The sequence below is a fragment of the Hypanus sabinus genome, unplaced genomic scaffold (assembly GCF_030144855.1).
Source record: "Hypanus sabinus isolate sHypSab1 unplaced genomic scaffold, sHypSab1.hap1 scaffold_333, whole genome shotgun sequence".
Lineage (NCBI taxonomy): Eukaryota > Metazoa > Chordata > Chondrichthyes > Myliobatiformes > Dasyatidae > Hypanus > Hypanus sabinus.
Window position 1 is genome coordinate 324,089 of NW_026781238.1, and position 22,479 is coordinate 346,567.

The 22,479-nt window shown below is 45.5% G+C and overlaps 2 protein-coding genes across 4 annotated transcripts in view; one reads left to right on the forward strand and one right to left on the reverse strand.

The window, feature by feature from the left end:
* Positions 1–816: 816 nt before the first annotated feature.
* Positions 817–10,033, reverse strand: LOC132388481 (zinc finger protein 585A-like). Its single transcript, XM_059960825.1, has 4 exons — positions 9,842–10,033; positions 8,717–8,884; positions 1,862–2,854; positions 817–1,777 (listed from the first exon to the last, which is right to left on the reverse strand). The coding sequence occupies exons 3-4, from the start codon at positions 2,450–2,452 to the stop codon at positions 890–892; spliced, it is 1,479 nt and encodes a 492-aa protein (XP_059816808.1). The 5' UTR covers positions 2,453–2,854; positions 8,717–8,884; positions 9,842–10,033; the 3' UTR covers positions 817–889.
* Positions 10,034–15,695: 5,662 nt separating this feature from the next.
* Positions 15,696–22,479, forward strand: part of LOC132388478 (zinc finger protein ZFP2-like) — a 44,338-nt gene continuing 37,554 nt past the window's right edge. Inside the window, exon 1 of one of the 3 annotated variants that reach the window (XM_059960820.1) lies at positions 15,696–15,757. The gene's annotated coding sequence lies outside the window, so the exon portion shown is untranslated. Of the gene's footprint in view, positions 15,758–16,711; positions 16,942–22,479 lie in introns of those variants that run through there. The other 2 variants (XR_009510245.1, XM_059960821.1) reach the window with 2 other exon arrangements.

Consider the following 22,479-nt stretch of genomic DNA (forward strand, 5'->3'; position numbering starts at 1 on the left):
AAGGGAAACATATTCACCCACAGAGTGATGACTATTTGGACCTCATCCCAGGGAGAGTGAGAGGTGAACAACAGGGGAGGATTTGAAAGATCTGTTGTGGAACAGAATCACTGGCAGGGTTCAGCCAGCCTGAGTTGACTCTCTACTGTACACTAGGTGTGTTATAAATTCACTAAGTAACAGAGACAGTGCTTAAGATAGAACTGATTCATTTGTCACAGATCTAGTCCCATTAAAAGTGAATATGCAGCAGAAGAAACTCCTCCCATGCCCAGTGACCAGGGTGCAGAACTGGGTGTGGTGAGCAGCAGCAATAATTGCAGAGTTCAACACTTACAATCACTCTCAAAATAGCATTCAGCAATGGTGATGGACAAATATCCAGCATGAAGCTTATTGAAACTTTCTCCCCTGTGTGAATCCGGTAGTGTGTTGTAAGTGTAACACACTGTAAGGTTTCACTGCTAATGTAATGACCTCTCTGTAATGTTTCACTGCTGAGGTAGTGGTTTCTCTGCAGCAGCAATGTTTAGGATACAACTAGAGATAACAGGGTTTTGGAGTGCTGGGCTATCCAATGACATAAATGTTCTTTCTTGTGAGTCTGAATGAGAGAATTTCATGGGCTTTTGCTGTGGAGAGATGAGAAGCTACAAATGGGGAGAGTGGGCCCTTTTTTTTTACTTTACTAACCCTTTAGTCAAAGTAAGAATTATGAATCACATCTTATGTACTGTTCGTTATTTTGGGGTATTGATTTGTAACAGGGGACGCGGCACAGCATCCACACACATTTGTCTGAGCTAGGGGGCTATCACCCCCTATATTAAGCTGCTAGCCAGAGTGAGAGTTACATAAGGTTAGATGACTGAGTGAATACATTCCCACATTAACAGGAGGTTAACGGTCTCTCTCCAGTGTGAACTGACTGGTGTGTCAGTAGGCGAGATGACTGAGTGAATCCCTTCCCACAGTCTGAGCAGGTGAATGGCCTCTCACCTGTGTGAATTCGCTCATGTACCTTCAATTGAGATGATTGAGTGAATCCCTTCCCACAGAATATGCAGGTGAACGGCCTCTCCCCAGTGTGAACTGACTGGTGTGCTTGTAGGCCAGCTAACTGTGTGAATCCCTTCCCACAGTCTGAGCAGGTGAATGGCCTCTCCCCAGTGTGTACTCGCTGATGTACCTTCAATTGAGATGACCGAGTGAATCCCTTCCCACAGTCTGAGCAGTTGAATGGCCTCTCCCCAGTGTGAACTAAATGGTGTGCTTGTAGAGTAGCTAACTGAGTGAATCCCTTCCCACAGTCTGAGCAAGTGAACGGCCTCTCCCCAGTGTGAACTCGCTGATGGACTTTCAGTTGAGATGACGAAGTGAATCCCTTCCCACAGTCCAAGCAGGTGAATGGCCTCTCCCCAGTGTGAACTCGCTGATGTACCTTCAGTTGAGATGACCGAGTGAATCCCTTCCCACAGTCTGAGCAGGTGAATGGCCACTCTCCAGTGTGAACTGACTGGTGTGTCAGTAGGCAAGATGATAGAGTGAATCCCTTCCCACAGACTGAGCAGGTGAATGGCCTCTCGCCAGTGTGAACTGAATGGTGTGCTTGCAGGCTAGATAACTGTGTGAATCCCTTACCACAGTCTGAGCAGTTGAACGGCCTCTCGCCAGTGTGAACTGACTGGTGTGCTTGCAGGCCAGATAACTGTGTGAATCCCTTCCCACAGTCTGAGCAGGTGAACGGCCTCTCCCCAGTGTGAACTCGCTGATGTACCTTCAGTTGAGATGACAAAGTGAAACCCTTCCCACAGTTTGAGCAGGTGAATGGCCTCTCTCCAGAGTGAACTGACTGATGTACCTTCAGTTGAGATGACCGAATGAACCCCTTCCCACATTCTAAGCAGTTGAACGGCCACTCTCCAGTGTGAACTGACTGGTGTGCTTGTAGGTTAGCTAACTGTGTGAATCCCTTCCCACAGTCTGAGCAGGTGAATGGCCTCTCCCCAGTGTGAACTAGCTGATGTACTTTCAGTTTAGATAATGAATTGAATCCCTTCCCACAGTCTAAGCAAGAGAACGGCCTCTCCCCAGTGTGAACTGACTGGTGTGCTTGTAGGTTAGCTAACTGTGTGAATCCCTTTCCACAGTCTGAGCAGTTGAACGGCCTCTCCCCAGTGTGAACTCGCTGATGTACCTTCAGTTGAGATGACGAAGTGAATCCCTTCCCACAGTCTGAGCAGGTGAACGGCCTCTCCCCAGTGTGAACAGACTGGTGTGCTTGTAGGCCAGCTAATTGTGTGAATCCCTTCCCACAGTCTGAGCAGGTGAATGGCCTCTCTCCAGTGTGAATTCGCTGATGTATCTTCAGTTGGGATGAGTAGGTGAATCCCTTCCCACATTCCGAGCAGGTGAACGGCCTCTCCTCAGTGTGAACTCGCTGGTGATCCATGAAGTCAGATGACCGAGTGAATCCTTCCCCACAAATTCAGCAGATGACCAGCCTCTGCCCAGTGTGAACTGACTGGTGTGTCCACAGGTGGGAAGACGACTGAATCCCTTCTCACTCACAGAACAGGTGAATGGCCTTGTCCAGTGTGAACTTGCTGATGTACATTCAGTTGAGAAGACCCACTGAATCCATTCTCACAGTCTGAGCAAATGAACGGCCTCTCCCCGTGTAAAATTTCCGCTTTGCCAGTCGGTCAGATGACCAAGTGAATCCCTCCCCACAGCCTGAGCAGGAAGGATGATCGAGTGAATCCCTTGCTCCACTTCTTAAATATCTGGACAGAGACAGCAAAATTGGCATGTTGTGTTCGAAATTCCCGTAGATAAATTCCTTGTTTTTAGCCTGTAAAAAGATTTACAAAATCCATCAATGTGTGTGGGGCAACTTTTCATATGAGATCACTTGAGTTGTCACGGTGTGATCTGGCAACACACTCTTACAGTGAAGTTCAACCCAAGTTGGAGAGAGAAATCATCTTCTAACTGGGCACAGTGCTGGTACCTGGAATGACCATCAAACTCTCTGATGCTCTTCCTGTCTCTTTAAGAATGGGGCATCTCTCCCATCTCCAATCTGTGACCTGGCTCAGTTTGACTCTCGCCATTGGTATTGCTCCCTCTTCCCACTGAGCAGCACGGGCTCCTGGCCCCACAGTAACTGAAACACTCTCACACAAATAACCTGCAGTGCATTCCACGCACCCACCACTCTCTGGGTAAAAATCTTACCCCTGACATCCTCTCGGTATCTATTTCTAAGTACCATAAAACTATGCCCCTTCGTGTTAGCCATTTCAGCCCTGGGAATAAACCTCTGCCTATCCACATGATCAATGCCCCTCATCATCCTATACACGTAAAAAAGGCTCTAAACATAAACAAGGACATTATACATAGCTTTGGGAAATTGTCAGAAGTATACAAGATTATGAGGGTATAGATAGGGTAAATGCAAGCAGCTTTTTCCACTGAGGTTGGGTGGGATGGCAACCAGAGGTCATGGGTGAATTTAATGGGAACATGTGGAAAAGCTCTTTACTGAAATGGTCGTGAGAGTGTGCAATGACATGTCAGCACAAGTGGTGAATACGAGCTCGGTTTCACCATTTCAAAGAGGTTTTGATGGAAGCCTGGATGGTAGGTGTATGGAGGGCGATGGTCTCGGTGCAGTTAGTTGCAATAGACAGCTTAAATGTTTTTTTGGCATTGACTATATGGGCCAAATGGCCTGTTTCTATTTTGAACGTCTCCATTATTCTATGACAGAGAAGCTGGACAAACTTGTTTGGAAGGGAAAAGATTGGAGTGACAACGGAGCAGCAATGGCTGGAATTTCTGGGAGCAATTCAGGAGCTGAGTGATCGACATATCCCAAGGAAGTGAAAACATTGGAAACCAGGAGGACATAACCATAGTTGAATTGAGAAGCTAAAGCCAACATAAAAGCCAAAGAGAGGGCAAACAAAAGAGCAAAATCTATTGGGAAGCGAGAAACCAACAGAAGACAATGAAAATGTTCAGATGAGCTCAGGGCATGGATGATGATTAATGAGTCTTGCTAGCACCCAAAAGTCTGAGGCATTTAAAGGAACGAAATATCCGGGGCTTCAATATAGCCAGAAAGCCAGGATTCCCTGCACCAGTTACGTTTCAACTGTTACATTGTTAGGCACATAAAGTCTCTACACCCTCAAAATTTCACTTCTGAAGGCCTCCCACTTACAAAGTACTCCTTTGTCAGAAAACAGCATGTCCCAATCCACACTTGTCAGATCCTTTCTGATACCATCAAAATTGACCTCTCTCCAATTTAGAATCTCAACCCATGGTCCAGACCTCTCTTTTTTCATCTTTATTTTGAATTTCATGGCATTATGAACACTAATTTCTGTCACCAGCCCTGGTCATTGCCTAACAGCTTATTGCACACTTCTACATCAGGAATTTTACGTACCAATTAAGGGCACATTTGACAAACTTTACCCCATCTAGTCCTTTTACAGTATGGGAGTCCCAGTCAATATATGGAAAGTTAAAATCGCTTACAATCTCAACCTTTGTTTCTTGGCATGGTCTGTGACCGCTCTGCAAATTTGTTCCTCTAAATCCCTCAGACTGTTGGGTGCAACCAAACCCCTATAATGGCCACAATATCATAATTCCCTGTCCTGACCTCATCTGGCTTTCCTACAATGCTTCTTGCATTGTGCTATACACAGCTCAGCACATTCATCGCACCATGCTCAACCATTTGATTGCTGACTCTGTCTGAGGTCTGAACAATATCTGACTGGTATCAAGAAAACAAACTCTCCCTCATTATCACAAAAACAAAGGAGCTGATTGTGGAGGACAGGAGGAGTGGAGACACAGATAAGGGCATCACCCTGGGACTAGTGACCAACCGACAGCTTCCCCAGTTTCCGAATCCCCAGTGGTGGGCACTTAATCTGGACTCCACCGCGTTTGAACCCCTTCCGTCAGCGGCCGACCCTCATGTGATTCTGTGCTATGACACTAGGGGGTGCTCATTGAGGAAAGCCAATATTATGCACCCCTCGAGCGAGAGAAGTTCCCAGTCATGGTGATTGGACAGGATTAAGGAAAAGAGGGCAGCACATTACTGGCCGAAGTTCCGGATTTCCTTTGGAGGCAGACAGGACTGGTGGCTCCCCGTACCATCGTTAGGGTTTGCCCTGGGTTCAAGTCAAAGAGCCCAGAGTTCCTTGCCTTCACCCTGAGGAAACAAGCCTCCAGCACCAAGGGAGACTGGCAAGACTTGGCCGTGGGCCAACTCCGATACTGGAAGGACATTGAGGTGAAGACGGGACATCTGGTAAGACTCTCTTTTAAAATTGACTGAACCCAAGACATTGCACACAATCTCTGCTCAATTTCAGGCAATGAAGTTGACTGCACCAACTGCCCCCGGTCTGGATCACCGTGAAAGAAGGACAGACTCTCCCATCCCTTCCTCAAAACCCCCTCTAGCCTGAGGTAACGTTCCTTGAGGATGGAAGCTCTTTTGTGGATCCATCAGGAAAATGATATTCTGACTATACAATAGTGACATACAGTGAAGTAATTGAGAAGGCCTCTTTTGAAGCAGCTGTCTCCGCCCAGAAGGCTGAGCTGTTTGCTCTGACTCGTGCCTGTATCCCAGCAACAGACTAAAGTGGGAACGTTTACACAGACTCCCGTTATGCATTTGGAATTGTACATGACTACGGGGCTCTCTGGGAACATGGGGATTCCTGTCTTCCTCTGGCCACCCCATTAGTAATGTCACCTTTGTAAACAACTTACTCACCGCTCTACAGCTACCTCGAGCTTTGGCTGTTATTTAATGAGCGACCCACACCCACATGTTGACTGAGTCACTAAATGCAATGCTTTAGCGGATGAGACAGCGAAAAGTGTGGCACAATCCTAGTAGTTGTAGTCTCCTCGGGTTCCCATCAGGCAACCCTCTGTGACATAAGCAGAACAGGTTTGCCAGACATGGGAGGTACATACTTTTCATGGGGACATCTCTGAGCAGCAGCGCAAATTGTGGTCCCAGATGGGGTGCTAGAAAGAACCCAACCTAGCTATTTGTATTACTCCAGCGGGACAGGTTTGTGTTCCTACACAGTTTTTACCAATATTGGTCGATCATATACATGATTTGACACACCCGGGAAAGGGGGGAATGGTTGGTAACCTGTACCCTGCACACTGGGTACGAGTTCCTTGCCAGGTGTCTACAAGTTGATTTTATTGAATTGCCTAGAGTACATTGCTATAGATACTGCTTAGATATTATAGATGTGTTTAGTAGATGCATTGAAGCTATTCCAACTACCAATAATACTACTATGTCTGTTGTGAAGTTATTATTATGGGAAATAATTCCCAAGTATGGCCTGCCAGAGATGCTGAGCTCTCACAATGGCCCACACTTTGTGGTGAAAGTATACGAAGGGGTACCAAATGAACTAGCTATCAAGCAACAATTCCACGGTGTACACCACCCACGGGCCGCTGGCAGAGTGGAGAGAGCCAATGGCACTCTGAAGAGTAAACTGGCCAGACTAACAGCGGAGACTGGACTCACTTGGTTGAAGGTCCTACCATTAGCCTGATTCCACATGAGGGTTACCCCACATGGGAAAACAGGGTTGTCACCAGCTGAAATCATTTCCAGATGGCCCATGAAGACACCCTGGGAACTAAGGCCTTGTGTACCATTGCTCCCAGAAAGTCTACCAGCAAAATTGGATATGCATATCTGAAGGGAAGAGATTGGGAAATATGTATGCCAACTAACCAAAATTTTCCAAGAATTACATTCACAGGTATGACAGGCTTACAAGGAAGAGAACTACCCCACAGAGAGGAGTGACTATCCCACCATAGAACCTGGGAATTTTGTCTTAATCAAGAACTGTGATTGAGGAAAACTCTGACCTCAGTGGACAGGACCATATCAGGTGCTACTGACCACTCCCACGGCTGTGAAACCGAAGGGGCAATCTCGATGGATACATTGAACATACTGAAAATGTGTTACAGAAGGAACTGAGGAGAAGGGCTCTCTCGGACTTAAGGAAAATGTATTCGTTGATAGTGGTCTTTGTGTTTTGCCTTATTGCTCAAACAATATCTGTGGGCCCCCATGTTAACACCTTTCTGTCTCTCTGTCACACCTGTGCCATATAGGCAGAACTAGGGGCCTGCTGCGTTTGTGCTGCAATTTCACAGCATGGTAAAACTATTTTTCCAATGTCAGTAATTCCGCTCAACCAGAGTGAGGAACTCTAAGCCTGGGATTTCTCAAATAACACCCGGGGAAGTGAGGTGAGGAACTGCGGTCCAGTCAGAGATGACAGTGGCTGTCAGTGTTTTGAGGGATGGTATCTCAAGTTCCCATCAAATGGAATTTCCTACACTGGGAAACATGAATCCTGGTCTTAGTTGCAGGTGCCCAGCAGCAGAGAGGAATAACAGATTGAGTGCTTTTGGATGATCGCTTTTCTCACCTATGGAGCAGCCAGGAATTCACGAGAGACCATCAATTTACCTACAGCACTTGAGGAGCTGGCCACAACACTGCAGGGACCCTGACAGAAACACAGGCCCAAGTAACAGAAATATCCACCGAAATGATTGCAATCTGGCAAACAGTCCAACAAAATTGTAGACTTTAACCCAGCTGAGAAAGGGGGAACCTGTGCTATTATTGACACAGAATGCTGCACCTATATCCTTGATGAATCTACTAACATTACATCCCTCTCCAAGCACACTGCCAAGGTGATTGATAGCTACTAGATAGAAAGCAGAGCATGATTTACATCGGTTCACTGAAGGATCGAAGTGGTGGTCTTTGAAGGTATGTTCAGTAATACATGGAACAGGATATTGCATTATGACCTAATAGTTGTCCATATCATTGTTATAAATACTGTTGTACACTGTTTTTTTTTTCCCACTGATAAGTCAATGTTGTACTCATTTGCTTTCCCTGCAAAAAAATTACTGCTTTGTTGATCATGTAATGATCAAAAGGAGGGAATGACAAAATGTGTAAAAGGGTTAACACTTTGTTAAAAAATAGCAGCCTGTTTTTCTGAAAGAAACTGCTGATAATCAACAGATGTGCTAAGCCATGCTGAGCCATATTTCTTCTTGAGGGTAGCTAGCTAGGGTTTCAGGATGCTTATCTGAATTGTGCACTCATGTGTAGAGATAGGACAGCTTCAGTCTGTTCTGTGTGTGTAAGCCATTATGACTGTTTTGTTCTCTGTCTTTAGGGGCTCCAGCTTCTCATGTAGTAAATAACTTTGGCTCCAGCATGTCTTGTGTGGAGGGTATCTGGACGGATATATCAGTGGTGTAAGGGGAATTGTTAGTCAGTTAGTGGATTGGGCGGGAACAGTCATCAACTGTTCCTGTTTGAGCGACTAACTGAGTAAGCCCGATGCTTGGAATAAAGAGTTTGTACTTATACAGTCTCTCAGTGACTTTATCCAGATTCGACTTCCACATAATGGGAGTGGTTTCAAAGGGTTGCTGGATGCACATTACCAGACCTGGAGTGATTGCAACTGGGTCTGACAGAGGCATAACTGGTACTTCTGGACATGTTCAGTCTCACTCCAGCTATTTGCTACCTTCCACTGTACAGGTATGAAATGTCTAAAGAACAGGAAGTAAGACTCACCAAAATTTCTCCTGACTGAATCACTGGAATCTCCGAGTCAGTTGGGTTCTCTCTGATTGATGCTCCCAGTCCTCGGGTTGGTTCACTTGTTGCTGCTCCCTCGTCATCAGTCGTGGTTTTCCTCCAGTTGGGGTTTTTCTTCCAATAAATCTCTCACTGCAGGTCTAACTTCAAATTGAAAGATATTGAAGCATATTAACAATAACAAAGAGAACCAAACATTTCCGATTCATGTTATTAAGAACAAAACTCACTGAAATTTAAATATTGAAGGCAAATATACAGTAATGATCTCAGTGAGCAATCTTTTATTGTCCCACACACGTCACAAAACGATATGGAATCAGAAGGAGCCATCATTCAGTCATGGTCAGGCAGAAGGAACAGATTCAGATGATTCAATCCTTCTGATCTGCCCCATCATTCAACCATGGTTGATTTTTATTCCAACACCATATTCTTGCCTTCCTCCTGTAACCCTGTAGCTACTTAACAATCTTTAATGTATTAATCTCCCTCATAAATATACCCAAACGGCAGCCTCTACCAAACTTCACAAATTCCACACTTCAGACACCTTTTGGCCAAAAGATTTTTCTCAGCTGAATTTTAACAGGAGGTATTTTTATTCTGAGATGGTGCTGTCAAATCACAGACTCTCTGTCTAATGGAAACATCCTCTCCATGTACACTGTATCCAGGCTTTTTAGCATTCGGTATGTTTACTTAACCATACATCCCTCCACCACCCCCACCGTCCCTCTGAACTCCATCGAGCACAGGTCCGGAGACATCAAATGCTCCTCATACATGAAGCCGATCGTTCCTGATATTATTCATGCCAACCTTGTTACCAACACGCCACGTGATCCTCCGTAACAAAGCGGAGGGCGGGGCGGATCTGCGGCACGCAGCCTCACGTGACCTGTTGGTTGGTCTCCCATTTCAATTCTGCGGAAACAGACAGCCTGGGCTCCTGGTTTGAATCGTTCAATGCAGATTAAGTGAAGTCGACACATTTTTGCCGAGCCCATATAACTGGAAAATAAATGAGTAATTGGCCCTCAGTTCGGGGCTCACGGACAACATCGGACCTCCCTGCTCGGGATCGGTCTCAGTACTCACCAATAGGAAAGTGATATCTTCAGCCCGGAGACAGTAATCCAGAGCCCCGGCTCCCGGATATACGAGACGAGAAGCCTTTCTCGATCCCGCAGACTTCAGCACCGAGCGTTAAGGAATACACCGCACACCCGGAGACAGTGAGCATGCGCGAAGTGTGGTACGTCATCAGGAGGGCGGGGCCACAGAAACGGCAGCGCGATGTTGCCCACCTACGGTTTAATTTGGGGGGGGGGGGGGGGGTTAACTGCATCACGTGACCGGTTTTGGTCTCCCACCCCAGAGAGATCCAGTTACCCGCTACTCTGTGGAAAGAAGCAAACTTGCCGCTCACATCGACGCACACCTTAAATGTGTTAGACATTTCAACCCCCAGGAAAAATATATCATCTGTCCACTCTGTCTATTCCTCTCGTAATCTTATAAACGTCCATCAAGTCTCACCCCAGCCTGCGCTGCTCCGGAGAAAACAACACAAGTTTGTCCAACCAGGTCGGGCTGCATCCGAAGAAACGAGCAGTCAACGTTTCGGGCCGAGACCCTTCGTCAGTCCTGAGTTCCTCCAGCGTGTGTGTACGTGTTGATTTGACCACAGCATCAGCAGTGTACTTTGTGTTCGTCCAATCTCTCGTTATAGCTCATGCCCTCTAATCCAGGCAGTGTCCTGGTAAAACTCTTCCCCGCCCTCTCCAAAGCCCCGACATCCTTCCGAGAATGGGGGCGACCAGAACTATATGAAACACTCCAGATGTGGTCTAACTAGTTTTATAAAGCTGTGTTACGAACTGTGAAGTTTTAGAAACGAACCAGCAGCAATAAATTTCACACTGGAGTCTGGTTTTGATGGTTAAAACACTCTGTTTATTAGTATTTACTTATAACATAGTAACTTAACGAAAGTTAACAGTGTTCAGTGGATATATGTGTAAATATAATTCCCCAGACTATCGAGCCTGAGGAAACAAAGCTTAGAGTCTTGAGATGGTAAAGAAGGAAAGTTCAGTAATCCACGGAATAAATGATGGGAGAGAGATATTTGTGATCCGGAGTGAAATGTAGAGAAAAGGCGGTTACTTCAAAATAACCGTCGACGAAGTTCTTATCCGTTGAATCCGTCCACATACGAGTTATCAGCGAAAGTGACCTGTCAGAGGAATACCGTCTTCCAGGGGTTACCACACGGCATACCCAGGCAAGGATTAACACAAGATATTCCAAAACCCACTCCTATGGATTATACGAAATGACAGCCACACACATTCGTTGTGTTTCCGTGTACCGATGATCAACCCACTCTTGCGGGCATAGGAGAGTTCAAAGCCTCAGCTGCAACTAACTGAAGCGATCAGCTTTTCCAGTCTCTCTCTCTCTTTAGACTGGCCGACTGCCTGTCTGCAGATCGCTCTCTCTCTCTCTTATGGTTCAGTCCACAATCAGCGCTGTCAGCCTGTGACTGACGTCATAGTCCCGCCTCCTCACGCCGGCGCTCTTAAAGAAACAGTCACAGTAGGAACGCAGGCTCGTAACAGCCGCAACACAACTTCCCGACTTTTGAACTCAGTGCTTCAACTAATAAAGACAACCATGTCATTTGCCTTCTTAACCACCCGATCAATCTGTGCAGTCTCTTTCAGGGAGCGATGAACTTGGAGTCTAAGATCCCTCTGACCATCGACACTGTTCAGGGTTTTGCATTTAACAGTGTACTGTCGCATACATTCGACCTACCGAGCTGCCAAGATGATCATCATTAATCAAATCTCACTGAGATTTCTCAGGTCCTGTTGAATTTATTGCCAAGTGCACAAGTATGGGAAGGTAGAGGTACAGAGAAACACTGACTTGTGGCAGCATCACAGGCAAGTACTTTCAGATAACACACGGAACACAAATGATATGATTCTCTGTCAGTAACAATCTATAAATATGTTTTATGTCATCAACAATATATAAAATACATTGCGTCATGATCACTATTAAAATGTGCATTTTGTGTCAATAACAGACTTGGAAATGTTGAATTTGGTCCCTGTCTCCATTCCTCCTGTAATCCACAACCAGCTCCTGTGGTTTTGTCACAATGAGGGAGAGGTTGTTTTCTTGACACCACTGTGTCGGGGTGATGACTTCTTCTCTGTCGGCTGCCTCGTTATTATTTGGGATTCGGCCGATCAATGTAGTGCCGTCAGCAAATTTAATTAGCAGATTGGAACCCGCCACTGCAGCCCCACAGTGCACTATGTACTGATTGCAAAGCTACGAAATTGCATGTGAATAGCCTCCCCTCCCCCAACTCCACTCTTTCTGCCTCACCAGCAGACTGGGACATCTCTCATCTCGCTGCCTCCGCCAGGACATTAAACTGTGAACAACTGTGGTCAGGGCTGATCTCTGGGGTACTCCAAACGCTACCCCCTTCCAGTCTGAAAACGACCCACTCATACAGCCACACACGACCGGCAGTTTATCGATCTCCAACGAAAAAGCCTAATCACCTACTCCCGATGTTCAATACCGTTGCTAACTCTGAGTTTATCTCCGTCAAATGCCGGGAGGGACATAATCAGAAAGTCTCCAGTCGCAGCCGTGTAAATAAAATGTGATCTCAGTAGGTGTGTGGCGCATGCTCAGAATGCGAAGGAGACAGACAAACTGAGCCAAGTCACAGACTGATGAAGGGGAGGAATGATCCATTTTGATACAAAGAGGGAGGCAGAGAGTTTGATATTGTTCCTGATGCCGGAACTGTGGCCAGTTAGAAGATGAAGTCTTGTCCCCCCAAGTTGTTTTGAGTTGTGACAGTGTTTTTCTCAGAAGGCACCATGGAAACTAAATAATCTTAGTGGAAATGTTGTCCTTCACCCACCGACGTGCTTTGTAAGCTTTTAACAGTGTAGAAAATACAAAGGATTTGTGTATGGGAATCACAAACACAACAGCTCGATAGTTCCGCTGTATCTGTCAGTTCACCAGCGCTTGAATGCCACCGATCCTTGAATGTGGAGGCGGAAATGCTGGAGAAGACAGCGCCCCACTCGCTACAAGGAGAGCCCGAACACGTGACCATGTCCGTGATCTGATTGGATACATCGCCATGACGTTCCGAGCACTGTGACGTCAATCACTGGCTCTCATTTTGGAAGGGATTCAGTCGGGCATCGCGGATACACTAACAGCTTCGCACTGGGAAGCGGCCGTCACCTGCTCCGTGTGTGCGAAGAGACTCATTCAGTTAACCCACCTTGTGATGCTCCGGTGAGTTCACAATAAATAGAGGCCACATTTCTGTCCGGAGTGAGCGAAGAGTTTCACTCAATCATCCCAGCTGCTGCAACACCAGCAACTTCACATCAGGGAGGAAGTTCAAATCAGCTCCGTGTTAAATGTTTAACCATCACGGTGACTGCAGGTTCATGAGGGACTGTTACTGTCAGATTCTGCAGTTCTTGCGGCTGCTCATCGCACCCAGGACTGAACCCTGGTCCCTGAGCATTGGAGGAGTCTGTTCTGCTGATGTTAGCCTTAAACTAGACTGGTGTTTAATATTGTGGATCTGTGAATGATAAATCAGTTCTGTATCAAATCCCGTGTCTCAGGTACTTACTGTCTCTACCACACTCACACTGTATACTAGGGAGGCCACTCGGCCCATCTGGTCCCTGCCCAAGTTTCTTTTCCATTTCAGTATATGCCATTCCCCTCTCACTCTCCCTGAGATTACAGGTGGCAACTAATCATCATTCTGTGGGACAGGAGATTTCCCTTGAATTTCATAAAATCACAGAAATCTATAACATATTACCGCTGCTTTGGTCCAGAATGTTGTGCCGACCATGTAATTTACTCCAAAAACAGCCTAGAATTACCCTACCGCATAGCCACCTATTTTCCTAAGCTCCATGTACCTATCTGAGAGTCTCTTAAAAGACCCTGTTGTATCCGCCTCTACCACCGTCGCTGGCAGTGCATTCCACACACACACCACTGTATGCTTAAGAAAAATTAGCTCTGACATCTCCTCTGTACCTACTTCCAAGCAGCTTAAACCTATGCCCCCTCGTGTTAGCCGTTTCTGCCCCGGGAAAAAGCCTCTGGCTATCCCCAGACCAATGCCTCTCATCATCTTATCCACCTACATGAATTCCCTGCATGATTTTCTCTGGGCTGAACAAGACGATGAGCTCACTGTGGTTGTGACGTTGTTCAGGGCTCCGGACGAAGTTGGTTAAACTCCTTCTTCCCCGCTCTTTTCAACGTTTTGGGTCATTTTCACCAATTTTAAAGGACTGTGCCTCAGACAGCTGGGTTGTTGCAATTGTTACGTACCAGCAGCAATAGATCACTAATGGAGTCTGGTTTCGATGTGAAAAACACTATCTTTATTAGTATCTACTCCAAATATAAAAGATTAAAGGAAATAAACAGAAGTTAACAGTGTTATGCGTATATATAGCTCCCAAACTATCAAGCTTGGGAAACAATGCTTAAAGTCTCCAGATGGTAAAGTGGAAATGTTCAGTAATCCACGGAATAAGTGAGTGAGAGGAGAGATTTGTAAATCCACTCGATCATGTAGAGAGAAGGCAATTACGAAGAATTCCACACACATTCCACGCTGGGTAAACGAAATAACAGTCGCCGATGATCTTATCCGTCGATTAGTTCCGAAATCCACTTAGAAATATCACCAGGTGACAGTGACAGGAATATCGTTTCCAAGTGGTTACCACAGAACACTCGGATTCCAGGTAGGGGCCAACAAAAGTGATACCACAGGATACTCCAGCAAATCCACACATATGGATAATACGAAGTGACAGTCACACATCCGTTGTGCACTGCGTGCCGATAATCAACCCGATCTTCTGGGCGTGGAAGAGCTCCAACCTTAGAAGTGGCAAGCTGAAGGTCCAACAGCTTGTGCCTGTGTGTGTGTCTGTCTCTCCTCTCTCTCTCTCTCTCTCCCCCTCTCTCTCCTCTCTCTCTCTCTCGCTCTCTCTCTCTCTCACTCTCTCTCCCCCCCTCTCTCTCTCTCTCTGTCTCTCTCTCTCTCTCTCTCTCTCTCTCTCTCTCCCTCTCTCTCTCTCTCTCTCTCTCTCTCTCTCTCTCTCGCTGCCGCAGTGTGTGACTGACGTCACAGTCCCGCCTCACTCAGGCACTTAAAGCGACATTCACAGTGAACGAATCTGCGGTCTCGCAAGACAATGCTCCACTAAATTCTGACAGCAGACTAGCGAGTGAAACTTCGAGTCAGAAACCAAAGAGTTGCCAGCCTGAGTCAGGGCTTTGGGGCTCCAGAGAGAGATGGGGTCTAGAGTTTAAGAGGAGGAGGAATCAAACCAGCAGGATGTGGCTACAAAAGAAAGATCAGAAACATTTGGAAACTGGTTGACCGAAAAAAAAATGTGGTTAATTTCTGCAAAACTCTGGAGGAAATCAACAGATCCGGAAGCAAATGTGGAGAGGAATAAATGGACAACGTTTAGGCCGAGCCCCTTCTGCACGCTTAGGCTGTGTACTCCGCTGCTTAGTTGCTACTTGAACTACAGAGTTCCTCCAGCATTGTGTGTGTGTGCGTCGTTGTATTCCCAGCAACTGCAGAATCTCCTGTGTTTTATAACTGCATTTTACTTTGGCATTTGATACACGTTAATATTGAGTATATTGTTTATGGGAGACGCTTTCTGTGTTAAAACAGCTGCAGATTTTTCTGTACACACACGAAAAAAATGAGGTATGTATATTGAAACAGTGCCTGCAGAAATCTTTAATGGCAGTGTGATTACCCATAAGGCAGTGCATTTAAAATTTCGCTTACTCTGAAGCACCGAACAAATGCGCAAGCGTCAGGGTTGATGACGTCCCCAAGTACCACGCATACGCACAGTACACAGAAGGCCTTGCAAACACCAGGTGCAGGTAAGAGCGATTCTCTACGTTTTTATCTTAAACAGCGACTGAGGGACGATTGCTGTGAAATCCGGACACCGTGACCCGCAATCCCGGGACTGTCCTTCTCTCTCTCCTCTCAGCCCCACGATCCGTACACGGGCCCCGGGGAGCTTCCGGCTGATGAGGGAATGGGAGCCAATGGATCTCTCAGACAGAGCTGAGCTCCAGCTATCTAAACGCAAGGATTAGGAACTCGGAGAAAAGGAACAAAAGCTTTTACATCACCAGTTGAGAAAATCACCTTTGCTCTACCTCCAAACACAAACAAGAGAACATCTGCAGATGCTGGAAATCCAAGCAACACAAATTACTGGATGAACTCAGCTTTAGTACACTTTTCCATAGATGCGGCCTGGCCTGCTGAGTTCGTCCAGCATTTTGTTCCTGTTCTGGACTTTTCTACCGGTGAAAATATGCTTTGTCCCATTCTCTTTGGGTACATAATGATATCAAACACCTTTGTCTTGGGCAACAAGTAACTTTCACATCACAAATGTGCCGGACTCCAATGAGACAGACTACTGCCCTTCCCTTCATATTCATTGGCATTACCATCACTGTCAGTCACTTGGGGGAGACTTTAGGGAAAATATTTATGTAGAATACAGAAACTGGTGATACCTGTGTGCATTGTTGGTGATGAAAAGTTGCTGGAGAATTTGCAAGTTGGAAGAAGTGGAGTTATATTTGGAAATCTGACTTTTTAAACATAATTTAGCAAACAAACCACATTAGGACAGTATGCAAAAGCTTTGGTAAGAAAATCCTTCATTTCCGGTTACAAGCCTGCTACATATGTTGTGTGAGAGTGCAGATGAACTGGACTGAACCCTGAGGAGATCAAAGTTCCTATTGACAGTGATTTGCTAGCTCTTAAGATGAAAACCTCTCTGTATAAAACTCACTGTGCACATATTGTCACTGGCAACAAAATGCACAGTACAAGATTTATGTGTACACTGGTTATTCCAAATTAGAGGAGATATTAAAGGGAAGGAGGGGAGACATCCAGTGTCCCTGATGCCCTCACCTACAAGATGTGCATCCAGCTGCAGCTTGTAACCCTGCACTTTAAGGTGTTGGAACTTGAGGTAGATGAATTCCACATCATCCGGCAGTTGGATGTGGTGATGGATGTGACATGAAGTGAGGTGAGTTGCACCTAAGGTGCAGGGCACAGGAAACTGTGTGAGAGTCAGGAAGGGGAATGCGGTTAAATGGTCATCATTGAATAATCGTGGCCATCCCCCACAACAACAGGTAGACCACTTTAGAATGTGTTGTGGGGGGAATTAACTGGCAAAGGAAAATCAAAGGGGTGATAGGGGATTCGTTAGGGGGACAGAACAAAAGGCGACTAATATCTTAGGCTTGCTAGATGTAGCGTGGTGTGGGGGGGTGGGGGCGATATGGTTAAAATAAGTTGTAGGGGGAATGAGAGCCAGAATGACAGAACGGATAGTGAAGAGGGTGAATGGAATTGAATTGACTTTATTACATAAATACTTCATAAACATGAGGGGGATTACATCTCCTTCTAAATCTGCAATGTGTAATTTATAGTAATTTATAATAGATAGTTTGTACATAGGACAGTCAATATAACATTGAAATGCAATTGTATCAGCATGAATTAATCAGTCTGATGGCCTGGTGGAAGATGATGTCCCAGGGCCTGTTGGTCCTTTTGCTGTGGTACCATTTCCTGGATGGTAGCAGCACGAACAGTTTGTGGTTGTGGTGAATTTGGTTCCCAATATCCTTTGGGCCCTTTTTACACACGTGTCTGTGTAAATGTACTGAATGGCAGAAAGTTCAGAACTACGGATGCACTGGGCTGTCCACACCACTGTCTGCAGGATCCTGTGATTAAGGGAAGTACAGTTCCCATACCAGGCAGTGATGCAGCCAGTTAGGATGCTCTCAGTTGTTTCCCTGTAGAAAGTTCCTAGGATTTCGCCCCATCCTGAACTTCTTCAGCCATCTGAGGTGGAAGAGGTGCTGCTGTGCCCTTTTCACAACACAGCCGGTATGTACAGACAATGTGAGATGCCTGGTGACGTTTATGCTGAGGAACTTAAAGCTGTTCACCCTCTCAACCGCAGATCCAATGATGTCAGTATCAACCGCAGATCCAATGATATCAGCCTGTCTCCATTCCTCCTGTCATCCACAATCAGCTCCTTTGTTTTGGTGACAGTGCGGGAGAGTTTGTTTTCTTGACACCAGTCAGAATAATTGCTGGCAGAGTCAGCAATCAAATGGTTGAGCATGGGGCGATGAATGTGCTGAGCTGTGTATGTCACAATGCAAGAAGCCTCGTAAGAAAGCCAGATGAGCTCAGGACAGGGAATTGTGATATTGTAGCCATTATTGGGACTTGTTTACACCCAACAGTCTGAGGAATTTAGAGGAACAAATTTGTAGAGAGATCACAGACCATGCCAAGGAACAAAGGATAATTCAGTAAGTGATTTTAACTTTCCATATATTGACTGGGACTCCCATACTGTAAAAGGACTAGATGAAGTAAAGTTTGTCAAATGTGCCCTTAGTACGTAGAATTCCCGACGTAGAAGTGTGCAATAATCTGTTAGGAAATGATCCAGGGCTGCTGACAGAATTTAGTAAACATCATACCATGAGATTCAAAGTAAAGATGGAAAAAGAGAGGTCTGGACCACGGGTTGAGATTCTAAATTGGAGAACGGTCAATTTTGATGGTATCAGAAAGGATCTGACAAGTGTGGTTTGGGACAGGCTGTTTCCTGGCAACGGAGTATTTGCAAGTGGGAGGCCTTCAGAAGTGAAATTTTGAGGATATAGAGCTTGCATGTGCCAGCCAAAGTAAAAGTTGAAAGGTAACTGGTCCAGGGAACCTTGATTTTCAAGAGAAATTGAAGCCCCGGATATTTTGTTCCTCTAAAAGCCTCAGAATGTTGGGTGCTACTGAGATCCATTAATGACTACAAATCACAATTCCACACACTGAGCTCATCTGACTTTTTTGTTGTCATCTTCTGTTAGGTTCTAAAACCTTCCGAATAGTTTTTGCTCTTTTGTTTGCCCTCTGTTTGACTTTTATGTTGGCTCTGGCTTCTCATTCCAGCCACTGTTGTGTCCTCAATTTTTACAGTTCTTTGGGATATATTGATCACTCAGCTCTTGCTTGCATTTGCCCTATCTATACTCTCATGGTACTATATACTTCTAACAAGTCGTCCATCCAATGTATAATTTCTTAGTGTATGTTTGGAGCCTTTTTTAGGTGCATATGATGATGAGGGGCATTGATCGTGTGGATAACCAGAGGTTTTTTTCCCAGGGCTGAAATGGTTAACACGAGGGGGGCATAGTTTTAAGGTGCTTGGAAATAGATACCGAGGCAATGTCAGGGGTAAGGTTTTTTTTTACACAGATAGTGGTCGGTGCGTGGAATGTAAGCCAGCAGTGGTTGACAAAGCAGATACAATGGGGTCTTTTAACAACCTCTTGGATAGGTACATGGAGCATAGAAAAATAGAGGGCTGTGCGCTAGGAAAATTCTAGGCAGTTTCTAGTGTAGGTTAAATGGTCGGCACAGGACTGTGGGCCAAAGAGCCTGTAATGTGCTGTAGATATCTCTGTTCTATGTGAAGGAGCAAAGCAACTTTGGTTATTCGCCGATCCTCTATTACCACCCCCATCACTAAAGATGACTTAATTATCTCTGCTGGGGCCCCTACAATTTCTGCTCTTGCCTCCCACAGGGTCTGAGGGAGCACCTGGCCATACCCTGGAGATTTATCCTCCCTAATCTGCCTCAGGATGGGAACCACCTCCTCTGCTTTAGTGTGTATGGGGTCCACGATGTTAATGCTGCTTTTCCACACTTCCATGGACTTTGTATCCCATTTGCTGAGGAAACAGAGATGAAAGTAAATGAGGATCTCCCTCTCTGCTTTGTTTCCACACATAAGATTGCCACGCTGGTCTTCCAGAGGACCAACTTTCTCCCTTGCAATACTTTTGCTCTTAATCTATCAGTAGAATCCCTTAGGATTATCCTTCATCTTTTCTGTGAGGGCAACCTCAGAATCAGAATCAGACTTTAATCGCCAAGTACCTGTACACACACAAGGAATTTACTTCCAGCAGATGTTGCCTCCCTGCTCATAACAATAATAATGATAAATATAAATGAAAATATAGATTATACATACAGGTAGTGCAATCCAAGTAATAGTTAGCCGACAGTTAACTGGCAGTCAACTGTTCAGCAAAGTGACCGCAGTAAGGAAAAAACTTCTCCAGTGCTTATTAGTCTTAGTCCGGAGGGATCTGAGGTGCCTTCCAGACGGAAGCAGTTCAAACAGTCCGTGCGCAGGATGGAAGGAGTCCTTTATGATGTTCCCCGCCCTCTTCTTCAACCTGGAAGAGTACAGGTCCACAATAGAGGGCAGGGAGGCTCCAATGATGCGCTCGGCATCTTCTTTTAGCCATCCTGATTTATTTCTTATAGCACAGAACACTAGAGGGGAATTCTAGGCAGATTCTAGAGAAAGTTACATGGCTGTCACAACATCTTAGGCTGAATGGCCTGGAATATGCTGTAGATTTCTATGTTGAACAACCAATTAACTTCTCTTCTTTAACCTGTGCAGGGTCCATGATTTTAATGCGGCTTTTCCACACTCCCATAGAATCTTTGTCCATCTCCTAATAAATAGAGATGAAAAATTATTTAAGATCTCCCCCATCTGCTTTGGTTCCACACGTGGATTGCCATTCCGGTCTTCCAGAGGACCAACTTTGTGCCTTGCAATGCTTTTGCTCTTAATCTATCTCTAGAATCCCTGAGGATTATCCTTCATCTTTTCTGTGACAGCAACCTCATGCCTTCTTTTAGCCATCCTGATTTATCTCTTATGTGTTCTCTTGCATTTCTTATACTCCATAAGAAACTGCCTGTCGATCCCTGTTATGCAATTCCATTTTGTGCTTCACCAGGGTCTCAATATCTCTTGCAAACCAAAGTTCCCTACATTTTCTATCTTTACCTTTTATTCTGGCAAGGAGATACCCGCTTTGTACTTTCAAAATTTCGCTTTGAAGGCCTCCCATTTACCAAGCACACTTTTGCCATAAAGCAGCCTGTCCCAATCCACAGTTGCCAGATCCTAGTGTTGATTCCAGGTGTGGATCCATGTCTTGAACACATCCACCTTTCCTACGCTGCTCCTTGTATTGAAATATACAGGCCTCAGCATATTCACCGCACCATGCTCAACTTTTTCATTCCTGTCTTTGAGGACTGAACAACATCTGCCTCCACAACCTCTCCACTACCTGTTCTGTTATTCAGGCTCCCATTCCCCCTGCAACTTTGGTTTAACCATCCTTATCCTCACCTCCCAGCATGCAGCTCTATCAGCCCTTTGGCTTTCTGCTCCCAGATCGATAAAAAGGAGGTACAGGCAGATAGGAACAAATGGAGTACTTATGAAATACAGGAAATTCAAGTGAACACTTATGAAAGAAATAAAAGAAGGCATCAGGTTGCCCCAACAGACAAGGTGAAGGAGAATCCTCAGGGATTCGGCAGATATGTTAGTAGCAAAAAGATTGCAAGGGAAAAAAATTAATCCTCTGCAGGATCAGAATGATAATCCATATGAGGAGACAAAATAGATGTGGGAGATTTATTTTGCATCCGTATTGACTCAGGAGATGGACACAGAGTCTGTAGAAGTGAGGCAAAGCAGCATCAACTTCATGGACCCTGTACAGATTACAGAGGTGGAGGGATTTGCTATCTTCAGGTAAATTAGTGTGGATCAATCCCCAGGGCCTGACAAGTTGTTCCCTAGGATCCTGCGGAGGACAAGTGCCAAAACTGTACGGGCACAAGGACAGATATTTAAATAATCTTAAGTGGCAGGTGAGGTACTGGAGGATCGGAGGACAGCCAATATTGTTCTGCTGTTCAAGGAAGGCTCTAAAAATAAACTGAGAAATTGCACATTGGTGAGCTTGACATCAGTAGTGGGAAAGGTCTTGGAATGTTATGTGCAGGAACCCGATATATAAGTATTTGGATCGATGTGGACTGATTAAGGATAAACAGCGTGCATGGTAGGTCATGTCTAACCAATCTTATAGAGTCTCTCGAGGAAGTTATCAGAGAAATGGATGAAGGCAAAGCAGCAGATGTTGTCCACATGGACTTTAGCAAGGCACTTGACAAAGTCTCATATGGGAGGTTTGTCAAGAAGGTTCGGTCACTCAGCGTTCAAGATGAGACAGTAAATTGGATGAGACACCGTCTTTGGGAGAAGCCAGAGTGTGGTAGCAGATGGTTGCCTCTCTGACTGGAACCTGCGACTAGTGGTTGCCACAGGGATCAGTGCTGGATCTGATGTTGTTTGTCATCTATATCAGTAATCTGGATGATAGTGTGGTTAACTGGATCATCAGATTTGTGGATGACACCCAAGATTGGTGGTGTAGTGGACAGTGAGGAAGACTATCATGGCTTGCAGTGTGATCTGGACCAGCTGGGAAAATGGTTTGAAAAAGGGAAAATGGAATTTAATGCAGACCAGTGTGAGTTATTGCACTTTGGTATGACCTACCAAGGGAGGTCTTCCACAGTTACTGGTTGGGCACGGAGGAGTGTTGTAGAAGAAAGGGACCTGGGAGTACAGGTC

What these genes read in the sequence shown, in the direction of transcription:
- LOC132388481 (XM_059960825.1), bottom strand. Translation starts at nt 2,452, where the DNA reads ATGGATCACCAGCGAGTTCACACTGAGGAGAGGCCGTTCACCTGCTCG. An exon ending in TTCGGTCATCTCAACTGAAG is followed by an intron (nt 1,778 to 1,861) that starts GTACATCAGTCA and finishes TCTCAACTGAAG; the next exon opens with GTACATCAGCGAGTTCACAC.